The sequence below is a fragment of the Erpetoichthys calabaricus genome, chromosome 2 (assembly GCF_900747795.2).
Source record: "Erpetoichthys calabaricus chromosome 2, fErpCal1.3, whole genome shotgun sequence".
Lineage (NCBI taxonomy): Eukaryota > Metazoa > Chordata > Cladistia > Polypteriformes > Polypteridae > Erpetoichthys > Erpetoichthys calabaricus.
In genome coordinates this window covers 196,538,122-196,553,406 of record NC_041395.2, presented here as the reverse complement: position 1 = coordinate 196,553,406, position 15,285 = coordinate 196,538,122, and the positions used below count along the sequence as shown (strand labels likewise).

At 39.9% G+C, this 15,285-nt stretch overlaps 1 protein-coding gene across 5 annotated transcripts in view; it reads right to left on the bottom strand.

Moving 5' to 3' along the window:
* The window catches only part of tnk2b (tyrosine kinase, non-receptor, 2b), a 250,834-nt gene that overhangs the window by 31,908 nt on the left and 203,641 nt on the right, over positions 1-15,285 (bottom strand). For all 5 annotated transcript variants that reach the window (XR_007933986.1, XR_007933988.1, XM_051921975.1 and 2 more), the window contains one exon: positions 6,696-6,791. Coding sequence is in view for 3 of the 5 variants with exons in the window: in XM_051921975.1 (XP_051777935.1) it covers positions 6,696-6,791 (96 nt within the window). In the remaining 2 variants the exon portion in view is untranslated. The remainder of the gene's footprint in view (positions 1-6,695; positions 6,792-15,285) is intronic.

Here is a 15,285-nt window from a genome sequence, read left to right as displayed (position 1 = left end):
CAATGGTTGAAATAGTTTAATATATATAGCAAAATCACCGCGCTTCGCAGGGGCGAATATGGTATTGCAAACGGCAGCGTTTCTATAAACTTAAAGTTACGGTTTATACCGTGCCTTGTTTCATATTCTTTTCCTACCTTATCAATTGTGTAATGTGTTTTTTGAACAGGTTTGATTCATGGAAGAGATCACTCCTGCTGCGTTCAGTCACTTCACGTGAGCCACTGTCTTGTGTGATGTTGCGATGTCCACGGGTTTATTTAATGTTAGCTAAGACCCGGCAGTTAAAAGTTTCTCGCTACAGCAATTTTAACTCTGTTACAAAGTGATGCAAACTCTCGTTTATACCTCGTGTCTTCTCAATAAACTTGTATCTCGCGAATATGGCATTGCAAACGGCAGCGGGAGCGTTTCTATAAAGTTAAGGTTACGGTTTACACCGTGCTTTTTTATACCTCGTGTCTTCTCATTAAACTTGTATCTCGCGAATATGGTATTGCAAACGGCAGCGGGAGCGGTTCTATAAAGTTAATTTAGACTTACGGTTTACACCGTGCTTTTTTATACCTCGTGTCTTATGAAGATGCTTGTATGCGTCACTCACTCGCTTCTTATTGTTTCGCTGCCTTGTCAATTGTGTAATGAATGTTTTCTTCTGTGCTCTTTGGGGCTCCTCCTTCTTTTCTACGTACTGAGTTCACAGTCAGTTCACGTGATTACGTGGGAGGCGTGATGACGCGACACGCAACTCAGTCTCCTACGGCCATCTTGCTGCCTACCATTACAGTATATGGACAAAAAAGAGGTTCCAGTTATGACCATTACGCGTATAATTTTGAAATGAAAACTGCCTAACTTTTGTAAGTAAGCTGTAAGGAATGAGCCTGCCAAATTTCAGCCTTCCACCTACACGGGAAGTTGGAGAATTAGTGATGAGTGAGTCAGTGAGTCAGTCAGTGAGGGCTTTGCCTTTTATTATTATAGATATACACACACACACATATAAACATATATATACATATGTACATATATATACATATACACATCAACATATATATATATATATATATATATATATATATATATATATATATATATACATACATATATACACATACACACACACATACATACATATATACACATACAGATATATATATATATAGCAAAATACCCGCGCTTCGCAGCGGAGAAGTAGTGTGTTAAAGAGGTTATGAAAAAGTAAAGGAAACATTTTAAAAAGAACATAACATGATTGTCAATGTAATTGTGTTGTCATTGTTATAAGTGTTGCTGTCATATATATATATATATGACAGCAACACTCATAACAATGACAACACAATTACATTGACAATCATGTTACGTTATTTTTATAATGTAATTGTGTTGTCATTGTTATGAGTGTTGCTGTCATATATATATATATATATATATATATATATATATATATATATATATATATATGTGTATATGTATATATATATATATATATATGACAGCAACACTTATAACAATGACAACACAATTACATTGACAATCATGTTATGTTCTTTTTAAAATGTTTCCTTTACTTTTTCATAACCTCTTTAACACACTACTTCTCCGCTGCGAAGCGCGGGTATTTTGCTAGTATATATATATATTTATTGTGGTGGCCGGCAGGGGGGACACCTGGAGGATGGAAGGACCAGGAGACATAAAAAGGGCTGCCTCGCTCCATTCAGGAGCCAGAGTCGGGAGGCAGAGAACAGAGCTTGCGGGAGAGGAGTGGAGGCAGCAGGAGAAGAGAAAGAAAAGGTAGAGAAGAAAGTAAAGAGTAAGAAAAGGACTGAGCATTATTGTGGTGTTTTGTGCACTGTGTGTGCTGTATATGAAACAGGAAAATAAACTGTGTTTTGGGATATTGTTGGTCTGCGTGTCTGTCTGTGTCGAGGCCGATTCTCCACAATGGCATCCCAGATGGGACTTCCTGGCTGTTAATTGCGTAGGTGCTGAAGATCCACCTGGAGGGAGTATGCTTTGGGGGACGGGATCCAAGAGGCAAGTCTGGCGTCCAGTGGCAGTCGACCCTGGGGAGATTACCAAGCTTTCCCTTATTCATACTTTTTAGAAGGGGACTGCCTGGATCCACGTCTTTGGCTGAAGCATGTTGACCCGTGGAGCGACAGTGAGTTTGTGGCAGAGGAGACCGACAATGGGGAATGGGAATCACCACTTACCAGAAGACGGCGACAGGAGGACGGGCACCTGGAATCTGTCCCAAAAGTGGGTGATGTGAAGTAGGAGGGGATGGTGGAGGACCAGATAGCCCTCCCCAAAGCAGGTGAGTGATTGGACAGTGTGTGTTGCGTGCTCACCGATGATTGGTTGCAGGCGGGGCCAATGAACGTCCATCCTGAGCTAGAAGACGACTCGACTGAGCTTGTGCAGATGCTCTGCAGCTCACAGCCGTCAGGTAAAGCCAAATGAATCGTGAGACTGCCCTTGGCTGATTCATTGAGCTTGATCGCGGCTGTACGTGAGCTGGAGGGTGTCCTTCAGCCCGTGCAGTCTCTTTTGCAGGTTTTACGTGTCCTCCAAGAGACGACTGAGAGGCTGGAGGAAAAGGTGGATGCACCCCTGAAGGCTGTACAGCAGTGGCTGGGGCAGTGCGGCGCTGGATTCTCCAGCTGGAGTAACGCTGTGGTACGGGTAGAGGAGTGTCGAGCAAAGAGGCACCGGTATCGGTCAGTTCAGGTTGCCAAGTAGCCGCAACTCCTACAGTGGACGCTGCGGTGATGACTGATCGCATGGTGGCGGCAGAATTGGCAGAGGCACATACAGGAAGCCGGATGGTGAGTGCAGGTTGTCAGTGCGACCCACCCCAAAAGCCGGCGGCAATCTCATGCAGCTCTACATGGATGCAGACACCACTGGGCCTCTTTTTCTCCCATTAGGAGACCCAGACTGTTGGGACGCCCCAGAAAAAGAGGAGGACCCAGAAGAGGAAGACCGGGTCTCCCAACAATGGGAAACGTGAGCCCATATGCTCACGTGTGTTAAAGGACTGCTCACTGTAAGGGCAGAGAGAAGCCCTGAACTTAGCTCAGGAAAAGGCAGGGCGGAGGTATCCGTCCTGCTTTCACGTCTCAAGGGCAGGGCAAAGACAAGGGGACGCCAGTGTTACGAGTGCCACAGTACTGGCCATAGGTGGAGACGTTGTCTGTACAACATTACGGAGAACGCCTTGAGGTGGCATCGGCGCAGTGTCCCTGCGCCTTTTTCCTGTTTATCTGCTACAGGACAAGACCGTATCTTAGATATAAATGTTTACACGTGGAAGTGTGTGCGTCTGTCCGGCTCGGAATTGAGAGGTGGAGTCAGAGTAATGGCTCCACCTCCAATGGAAATCCCACCTGTACTTTTAATACTACATGTGGTAAATATAACTGTATGACTTACCTGATTTTTATATTGATAGGAATCTGGAGGGTGCTATCTTTTGACAGAGTGTCCATTTTAAAAACATGACAACAGCAAACAAGTATTAAAGTCAAGTCAAGTCAAGTTGGGGAGCATGCACTGGTACAGTGCATTGTCGCACCCACTATACAATGAAACAACTCGGGATCCCAGTTTGCAACCCCCCAGGCAGACGCGCAGTCCAGTTCCACCCTCCAGAAATTACCCTCTATCTGCCGCAGCCAGGTGTTACGTGAGCGACCCCTTGGTCTGTTCCAGCCACTCAGGTCTCCAACAATGAGGATCTTATGAGCCGCATCACCCTCAGGAAACGCGCCACATGGCCGTAGTGCCGTAACTGACACTCCCTCACAATGCAGGTAATGTGCCTCATTCGGGACTCCATGAGCAACCGCTCATTCGACACAAAGTCAAACCAACGGTACCCAAGGATTTTCCGGACAGACACAGTACCAAAGGACTGCAGTCTTCGTCTCAGGTCACTGGATAGCGTCCATGTCTCGCAAACCATATAGCAAGACAGGAAGCACCAGGACTCTAAAGATTTGGACCTTCATCCTTTGGCATAGATAACCGGGAACACCACACACCCCTTTCCAGCAACCTCACGACCCCCCATGCTCTCCCAATCCATCTACTGACTTCATAGGAAGAGTCACCAGAGACATGAATGTCACTGCCAAGGTAAGTTAACCTCTCAACAAGGTCAACACTCTCTCCGCAAACAGACACACTGCTGATGGCTGTGCCCAAGAGGTCATTAAAAGGCCCGGATCTTGGTTTATATCCAGGACACTAGCAAGCCCAGACACTCAGACTCCTCGCTCAGTCTCTCGAGTGCCCCAATCAGAGCCTCCATCGACTCTGCGAAGATCACAGCATCGTCAGCAAAGTCAAGATCCATGAACCTTTCTTCACCAACAGATGCCCCACAGCCGCTGGACCCCACGACCTTGCCCAACACCCAGTCCATACAAGCATTGAACTGAGTAGGAGCAAGAACACACCCCTGATGAACCCCAGAATCAACTGGGAAAAACGCAGAGGTCCTGCATCCACTCTGCACAGCACTTAACAGTACCAGTATACAGGCTGGCCAGAATATCCAGCAACCTCGAGGGGATCCCGCGATTCCTCAGGATGTCCCACAGGGTAGCTTGATCAACTGAGTCGAATGCTTTGCTAAAATCGACAAAGGCTGCAAAGAAACTCTGCCGATATTCGCGTTTGCACTCCATGAGAACCCTCAGTGCCAGGATCCGGTCAATGGTAAACTTCTTAGACGTAAAACCAGACTGTTCCGGTCGCTGGTAGGTGAGCAAGTGATCACGGATCCTATTGAGGACAACCCTATCAAGGACTTTACCCGGCACCGAGAGCAGTGTTATCCCCCTGTAATTGCTGCAATCCAGGTGATCACCCTTCCCTTTCCAGATAGGGATGACAAGTCCCATTTTCCAGTCAGTTGGGATGATGCCAGTCTCCCAAATGGAGGCAAAGATTGCTTGCAATGCCAGGAGGAAAGCCTTACCACCAGCCTGGAGAAGTTCACCCCGGATACCACAGATCCTTGCAGCCTTCCCCCCCCCCCCCTCCCCTTCAAATGGTTCACCACCTGTGCAAGCTCAGTGAGATTAGGTGGTTCATAGCTAATTGGAGGATCAGCCTCAAGAACTGCGGACCCAGAGATATCCAACGTCCTAGCCGGAGGATCAGCTTTGAACAACTGCTCAAAGTAGCCAGCCCAGCGGGTCACAACTGCAGGGTCATCCATAAGGACCGTTTCATCAGCTGCCCTGACTGCGACTCTCCGAGGAACAGATTCAAATGCGCGCAATGCTTTGATTCCTCTGCAAGCAGGACGTGGGTCACTAGACCACAGATGGTGTGTCACTTGCTCACAGATTCCTCTAACAGACGCCTCTTGATCTGCCCTCAGTGCCCTCAAAGTCATCCTTCTCAGTTCCTGGTACAGACCAGAGTTGTCATTGAGCCGTGCGCTGTGACTCCTCTCAATGATATCCAGGGTGCCCTGCGAGATGAAACACCTCCTTCTGGGAACACCGGTAACACCAACACAAGTATTACAGTATTACAAGTATTAAAGTAGCATTGATTAAATAAATTAATGTTGTCTTTCTCTTGTTGATTAATTGCTTTTCTGTTTAATCCGTTGTGTGCTGAAGCTTGAGCCAGTCTGCCGAGATAAAGGACTTAATAAGAACACAGATGCATTGCACTGAATTGCTAACAACATGGAGACACTGGATATGGTGCTAACGACACTACAGAAACTGTCCCAGTCTGAGTGTGGGTGGTAGCATGAGTAGGCTCAACTTCCAGTATTAGTTCCAGTCTTGTGCCTGATACTGCTGGTGTAGGCACCAGATTCATACAACCCTGAATAGAATGTAGAATGTCTGAAAATGTTATGATTACAGTGAAGCTATTTAAATGATGTACAACAAAGTTTAAGGTCTAAAATAAATCACATTAGTAGATGATTTTCTTTTTGTTTTTAAATCTTTGTTGTTTGGATGTCTTATACTTCTATCGTTAATTTGTAGAGATGGAAATGTAAACCAAAAAAGGAAACAAAACAAAAAAAAGACAACTTGCAGTTTACTAGACAAGGCTTTGGCTTATATTTTTTCTTTTGCTTATTAAAGTTTGTAACCTCAATTGTTAAAACTATCAAAGTAATGATACATTATTGTATAAAACAACAATCAAAATGACAAAAGTGACAAACAGTGGATTAAACAAAGACGTGTGTGTAATGATATGCAATCTGGGGATAGAAAACTTGACATTTAATGTCTCCAATGGTGACAAATGCAAGAATAAGTAGTGACAGCTATCTTAAATATCCAGCAATTTTTTATGTATTGGTTTTTGCAGAAATTAAAAATTTCACACTAAAAGCAAAAAGGTTCACCTCATACAGAGCCTTGTATGTGTTTTGAAATGGCGGTTAACATACACTGTAACACGAGACACATGCAGCTCCACAGGATTTGCAGTTAGAACATGCAAATTAAATTACTAGGACTTAAAGCCATTTCCTCCTGCAAGATGGGAAGCTATGCAGTCTTCAGAACTGAAGAATCTGCTAGCTGCCCCCTGCAATTTCCACTCCTCCATGCTATAACACAAGACACGTTTCAGGCGCCCACCACCTTTTCACCCAGGCATTAACATAAAACATATTTTAATTTTTTTAACGGCACCTTGAGGCACTGTATTGCTTTATGAACATTCCAGTTGTGACTCTGCAGAGCAGCCTGGCACTCCTCTATAGTGACTCCATGGACTGTTTCCTGCACCTAAACATAAAAAGAGGTCATTTAACGGTGGCTTAGAGATGATTCAGGAATGGATAGGACAAACACCATTCCAATATAGTAGGGAAAAGTAAAACAGTAAGGATTAACCAAACCCTGTAAAAATGCAATCCATTATGTTTTGTATAATAATTGTTAAATAAAAAAGTATTGGACGAAAGGCAAACAAAAAAATAAAGGACAAAAAAAGCAAAGTAAATCCCAGAGGAGTCTAGTTTTCAGAAAAAAAGGGAACTTGCAACCTGACTGAGAAAACGTGACATGCTGTAGAAAAAAAAACTTTGATAAGCTTGATAAAGTCGGCTAAACAAAGGAAAAAACTGACACATAACAGCCAGCCAATTATTCAAAAGCGCTTTTAGAAATATATTATTAATCAAATGTTTTAGCACTTTGAAAACAATATCAAAAGAATTACATTAGTTATTTATGACAAACACACAAAAATGTGAAATGTGAAACAGATAATGAAACTGTAACCGGACGAACAGTCAAGTTTGGAAGAAGAAGACGAGACCCTTTGAACCTATAACTAGATGTACAGGACTGGCACACCTATAATGTAGGCTTTGGTGCACTTTGAAAAAATGCACACCACTTTCAAAAACACTTTGCACCATATTAAATATTGCAATCCAAACAAAGATTTAAAGATATCACATAATCCATTTCAAGTATCCTCCTAAGAGTTTTGGACATATGAAACTCAGTTCAAGATATCCTAAAATAAGTTCTCTTATACTTTAAGACATCTACAACACTTTTTGGAGTTCTCACAAGAATTTTCAGATAAAAGTCAAAAATAACCTCCTATGCATTTCAAACTGATTTTCTATGCATGTTAAAATACTTGAGCTTCATTCTGAGTTCCTGTAATCTTTTAATAGGAGTGCCAGTCTTTAAGATAAACGCATCTTAAGATACAGTAAGACATCTTAAAAGAAATGATTAAATCACTTTCCTCTCAGCAGAAAATGGACAGGAAGCTATTCTGAAATATCTGGAAAAGAATGCTTATTTTTGATACTTCAAAATTAAAAAAATAACTTTAAATATATCTGTCTTTTTAGAAATCTTAAAATATATTTCAGATACCTTGAAAATCAATCTTAACTTTTGCACTACTTTTCTAGTTATTTATGTTGTTTGTAATTATCATTGTTACATTTGTGTCTTTTTCTTTTCAGTCTTTATAGATGGCTGCTGCCATTTAGTGTCTGACTTCATATTATTAAGAACAAGGACCCACTAAAAGCAACTATAGAATAAATTAGTGTTTTGCTTGGTTTTTACTACAATTAAAGACCAAGTCTTAGTTTTAGTTACAATTTTTTAATTTTTCTGTGTTACAGTATTTTGGACTATCCTTTAGAATTCCTTTTAAACTACAGCATTATAAAGTCTGTTTGGGCCTGCTCCCATTTAACATGAACTTACTGGTTTCATGTGAAGATATCTGAAACATATTAAATTACTGACACATACACCAGACCACTTTGAGATATTGCAAAAGAATTTTGGTATATCTGCATTTCAGTTATTTTAAACAAAGTATCTGCAATGCATTTCAAGATGTATTAAAATGACAAGGAGACCAACTGAAAACATGACATTTCATAAGGTGTAATTTGGAGATATCTTGAACAACAAAAGCATAAAATGTTAAAAAAAAAAAATTAAGTCATCTCAAAAAGCATAGGAAGTTATTTCAAGATGTTTTAAAATTAATTTTTAATATTTGAAAATGTGTTTAAGAAATCAAAGCAAGGAATATCATACATCTATAACTCATGATATTGTAAAATGCATTTTGAGGTACCTCTAAATGCTAATTTGGCTTGTCATAATTAGGCACATTGGGATTTTTTTTCTTTCTCGCTTTTGTTTCGGCATCTCTCTTAACTTTTAAGCAGACAAAACAGCTACTTTTAATTAACCCCCTCAGTTTGATAGACTTGACTGCAGTCACATATACATTAATTTAAATACAGAGTATATGCATGTTGTTTACTTTCATATAAATATATATATATTTTTACAACAGAATTTCACAAGATAAAAATTCTCAAAACCGTCAGCTACAGTACAGCTACGTTTGCCATAGGCATTAACTTTATGCAATTTTAAAATGCTATTGGCTAAATAGAATGTGAAAAAATTCTTCCTAAATGCCTTTTTCTAAAGCTCACTAAATTGCTTGATGTATGTGTTAAGTAATCATGAAGATAACCCTGCTGATGTTTCAGCCTATGGGCCTTAGAATGTGTGTTCACATGTGAATTTCCCATTGGGATTAATAAAGTATCTATCTATCTATCTATCTATCTATCTATCTATCTATCTATCTATCTATCTATCTATCTATCTATCTATCTATCTATCTATCTATCTATCTATCTGATCCATAAGAATGTGTTTTATAATGGAACTGTTACTGGCAGTTACAGCCCAGTAGCAAACTATAATAATTGTCTGATTCACATAAAATATCCATCTGCTTTCAAGCATGCTTAATCTAAACATGAAATACGGACTTTTTAAATATATTTATTAATTTTACAAAACTAAAGATGTTATTTTTTCTTAAGAGGACAGTTAGAATGTGGACAATAACACTAAGAAAAGGCAGATAAAAATGCTCTTCACTCCATCTCTCATACAAGGAAAAAAAATTCTGTCAGCATTTAAACAGAAGCCACAAGTTAATTTATGGTGTAACCCCTCTAGGTAAATGCTGCAATACAGGTATGACCCAGAACATTTTTGAAAAATGAAACCGGGTCTGGGTTTCCCAGTGAAATATGGTCAATGATTACTGATTTAGAGTGTCAATAATATAAAGCCTGTACATTGTAGACATTATTCAAGATTCTCAAAGAAATATGCAGCTGCTTACAGAAAACACTTTTAAACAATCAAAATTTGCATGAGACCTTACTGATGAGAACGTGTGTATTGCCCACTGGCGTTTGCTTTAGCTGCTTCTGGCTCTTTAGATTTGGACTGGTCCAGTTAATTACTGAAAATTAGCACACATCCTCAAACATTTCTTGTATGCCTTAGGTCTACGTCTTCTTTCCAATTTACTTTCCTTACTATATATGCTATTTTATTCCACAAAATTAATCTAGAATTGGACTGAAGCTGGGGTGATCTCTTGGTTTCCTAATTTGCTTAATTGCCCACTTTATATTTGTGTTTACTAGTACATGTTCTACTTTTCTATTTTCAAAAACTAAACATTTCTTGCTGAAATGAACAGTCCTAGTAAAAAGTATGTTTCTCAAAAACTGTGTTCAGTAATGCAAGCTAGCAGTTCTATTATCAGTCACTTACAGGTAGGTCAAGCCAGCAAAGCTCAAAGCTAAACATTAAATTCAGATTGCTCTTGATCTGCTATTAACAACATTCTTCTTCTCAGAAGCAGTCTTTTCTGAATCAATAATTAGACCATCATACTTTGGATACTTTGGTAAGGTGTACACCTTGTGAAAGGCTTAATATAGCAATAAGAAAGGCAAGTATATTGTTTTACTGACCTGGGAAGCATCGTCCAACTTAACTGAATTTCATACTACACATCACACACATTATTCTACCCAAACTCTTAATCAATTTTCAGCAGTAAAATAAGGCCGAATGTAGGGTGGTGGTACATCTACAATAGGGATGAAAATAACACACAATTCAACTAACTGATCACAATTCCAGGCCAAATATCTGAGCAGCTGTAGTGGTTCTAGATGAGTCATTGTGTGATTTTGTAGTATTGTACCTAAGTCCACTTTGTCTTTCTATATTTTTTTTTCTTTTGAATGCTTTGAGGGGAAAAAAAAAACATGCACAAAACAAATTCACAATCTGGTTAACTTGGCACTAATGTGGTGGAAACACAGAGTAACATTTAGCATCATATGCCATCTTCTATTTAGGAAAGCTTATTAACAAGAATGCTATAATTATTGTTGTTTTATCTCTGTTTTTACCTTGCTTTGCCTTTGTTTAAACTTTTTATGTTACACTTTGAGATTTACTGCTAATGTAAAGTGCCCCTATAAATAAAATGCATTATTATTATTATTATTTGTTTATCTGTTTAAATTAAAACCATGGAAGAAGGGGCTTCTGTGAGTGTAATGCAGTCAAAAAACACAAACAATACATCTTCAATAATGTGATGAATTATCTGCTCAACAGAGGTGAAGCAGTGGATGACTGAAAAAACTGGACTGAAATTCAGAAACAAAATTTGCAAATAGATACACAAACTTTAGTTAGACTAAATTCTCATTAAATTTAGGTGTTATCTTCTTTTAGGCGTATCATGAGTTATATGAGAGGTAGAACACTAAGGAGGGAGAAAAGGACCTGTACTGATTGGCTAGACAGAGGGACCGAGCTGGGAAAGATGTGCAGCAGCTTAGGGTGATAAAAGATAAAGATGGAAATGTACTCACAAGCGAGGAGAGTGTGTTGAGCAGATGGAAAGAGTACTTTGAGAGGCTGATGAATGAAGAGAATGAGAGAGAGAAGAGGCTGGATGATGTGGAGACAGTGAATTAGGAAGTGCAATGGGGATTGTGGAAAAGAGGTGAAAAAGAGAGTGCAGGCAGGGTGGAAATGAGTGTCAGGAGTAATTTGTGACAGACTGGTATCAGCAAGAGTGAAAGGAAAGGTCTACAAGACGGTAGTGAGACCAGCTATATTATATGGGTTGGAGATGGTGGCACTGACCAGAAAGCAGGAGACACACCTGGAGGTAGCAGAGTTAAAGATGCTAAGATTGCACTGGGTGTGACGAGAATGGATAGGATTTGCAATGAGTACATTAGAGGGTCAGCTCAAGTTGGATGGTTGGGAGACAAAGTCAGAGAGGTGAGATTGCGTTGGTTTGGACATGTGCAGAGGAGAGATGCTGGGTATATTGGGAGAAGGATGCTATAAGGATAGAGCTGCCAGGGAAGAGGAAAAGAGGAAGGCCTAAGAGAAGGTTTATGGATGTGGTGAGAAAGGACATGCAGATGATGGGTGTAACAGAGCAAGATGCAGAGGACAGAAAGATATGGAAGAAGATGATCTGCTGTGGCAACCCCTAACGGGAGCACCCGAAAGAAGAAGACACTAATCTAACCTTTTATTTCCACCTTATTATTTAAAGTGGTGCACTTTTTTTGGATTTTTGGAAAATATGTCTGCATTAAAGCTTGTCTGTAGAAACAAATCACCAGCCTTAATTCTCCTATTAGCTAATGTCAGATTAAAAAAAAAAAAAAAATCAAAGCTGTTTGAATGTGCTTCTCTCTTGTGCCTGAATGCACCAAAATTTTTTTTTTTTTAATAAAACTATGTATTAATTAAAATGCTTGTGGTTTAAAACTCGGTGAGTACACAATTGGATAGCTGTCATTTAGAAAATGACTCAAGTAATCTTTTTTATGGATATTTTGTTACTTTTTGCTGTTGTGTAAGGTTAAGTTTCTATTGAGGCCTATTGTATCAGCAAATGTATGATCTACATTTTACATGAAAACCTGAGATAAAAAGCATTTCTCAGCCATCACTACAAACAGCATAACAGATTAAAATTTGTTACAGGTTTAAGTAAATACCAGATTAAAATTAAATGGGTGATAGGGCTGATCCAAATAACTATAGGCCAGTACATTTAACATGCATCACAGGTAAATTATTGGAAACCATCACTAATGAAAAGATTTAGCAGCACATGTTTAGAACAAGTATATTAGCAAACATTCAACATGGCTTTAGACAAGGAAGGTCATGTTTCATTAATATGTTGGAATTCTAGGAGGAAACAACAAAAAATATGATCAGAGGGGTAAATATAATATTATTTGTCTTGACTTTCCGAAGGTTTTTGATAAGGTACTACATGAAAGGTTATTGATCAAAGTAAAAAGAAGTGGAAATTTATGGTACGTCTGTAGGGGGATACAAAATTGACTCGGGCACCGAAAGCAAAGGGTTATGGTGAGGTGAGCTTTTTCAGCATTAGGCAATGTTAAAAGTGCTGCCCCTGTGGGATCAGTTCTGGGGCCCCTGATCTTTTTAATATACAGTGGTGCCTCGCATAAAGAACGCCTCGCACAGCGAACGCTGCACACAACGAACTTCATTTCATGATTCATACAACGAACTTCGTTTCACACAACGAAGTCGCCCGAGCTTCCACGACCGCTTTGCCCGAGCTTCCACGACTGCTTCGCCCGAGCTTCCACGATCGCTGCCGATGTATTGCATCCTTCCGCGCAGGCACTGCAGGCAGTCGTTAGTCACTGCGCTTAACTTAAGCACGTATCGCGGCAATCTTTCTTCATTACGAATTAAATCACGCACGTATCACGGCAGTCGTCCTTTTAAGTTAAACTCAATATTTTTTTTATATCATGGCTTCTAAAAAAAGCAGGAAGGTGATTTCTGTTGAAATGAAACAGGAAATAATTAGAAGGAGTGAATGTGGGATAAAACAGTGTGACCTCGTCAAAGAGTTTGGCCTCAGCAAGACCACCATTTTCACCATTTTGACAAATAAGGATGCAATCAAATCAGCCAAAGTAGCCAAAGGAGTATCAAAACTATTTCATGAAAAACATAGGTCTTCAATCCACGAGGAAATGGAGAGGCTATTAGCGATTTGGATTAAGGACAGGCAGGTGAAAGGTGACGTAACAACCCAAGATATTATCTGTCACAAAGCCAAGAGAATTTATGACGATCTAAAGAAAAACGTCCCTGGAAGTAGCAGCAATCAAGATAATGAAGAAGAATTCAAAGCCAGCAGGGGGTGGTTTTTTAGATTTAAGAAAAGGTGTGGAATCCACAGCGTTACTATGCATGGTGAGGCTGGCAGTGCTGACAAGAAAGAAGCAGAAAAGTTCTCTATTAACTTTCAAAAATGTATTAAGGATGAAGGATACTGCCCACAACAAGTGTTCAATGCCGATGAAACGGGTCTTTTCTGGAAAAGAATGCCGAGCAGAACCTTCATTACAAAAGAGGAGAAGAAATTGCCAGGACACAAAGCCATGAAGGACAGACTTACCCTTATGTTTTCGTCTAATGCCAGCGGAGACCTCAAGATCAAACCTCTATTGGTTTATCACTCTGAAAATCCCAGAATTTTCAAGAAAAATAACGTTATTAAGTCCAAACTGCCCGTCCATTGGAAGTCCAATCAAAAAGCCTGGGTGACCCAAGTTATCTTCAACGAATGGATTCTGGAAACCTTTGCTCCTGCCGTGAAGAAATTCTTGCTGGAAAAAGAACTGCCGCTCAAAGCCCTTCTGATACTTGACAATGCCCCTTCTCACTCAAAAGACCTAGAGGAAATATTGCAGGAAAATTATCCTTTTATCAAGGTGCAGTATTTGCCACCAAACACCACATCCATTCTTCAGCCAATGGATCAGCAAGTTATTGCGAACTTTAAAAAACTCTACACTAGAGCCCTCTTTAATAAGGTGTTTGAAGAATGCGAGTTTGGTGGAGACAATATGACTGTCCGAAAGTTTTGGAAGGAGAAATTTGATGTCCTTATGGCAATACGACTTATACAGAAGGCCTGGGAAGAAGTGTCACAAAGGACCCTCATTTCTGCTTGGAAGATGCTTGTGCCTTCGTGGACCCAGGAAGAAGCAGTAGTTGATGACACAGAAGTGGTGAAGGACATCATCACAGTGGCCCAAAGGTTGGAATTAGAGGTAGAGGAAGAGGATGTAGAGGAGCTTATTGAGGAACACGAAGAAGAGCTGACAACTGAAGAGCTCCAAGCACTTCTGGTCCAGCAACAGGACAATGCTCAAAGGGAAGCGTCATCTGATAACGAGGAGCAACAATCAAAGAATCAACCAATCCCAACTGCTGACATCAAGAACATCCTGGTCAAATGGAAAGCAGTTCAGGAGTTTACCAATGCCCACTATCCGGATTCAGCTGAAGCAAACAGGGTCAACGATCTTTACTCCGATACTCTTGTCCGTTATTTCCGGCAGATGTTGAAGAAAAGAGAAAAACAAACGACTTTGGACAGGTTTTTCATGAAACCATCGGCCAAAAAGCAGAAAATGGATGAAGATGTGCAAGATTCGGTAGACTCTACTTAGTCTGTCTTAAAATTAAAAAAATGTGTGTTTTTTTAAAAAAAAATTATGTTTTTAGATGTATCTAAATAAAAATAATAACAAAAAATTGATTTTTTTTTTATGTCATCTTAGCATATTTTATGCTACAGAACGAATTATTTTTTTTAACATGTATTGTTATGGGAAAACGCGTTTCACATAACGAACTTTTCGCATAACAAACTTGCTCCTGGAACGAATTAAGTTCGTTGTGTGAGGCACCACTGTACATAAATTATCTGGACAAGAATATCTGTAGTACTAGGGTGTTGTACCATATTAGCCATTATGAATGTAGAGAAAAGCCAAGCAAAATGACACCTTTTATTGGCTAA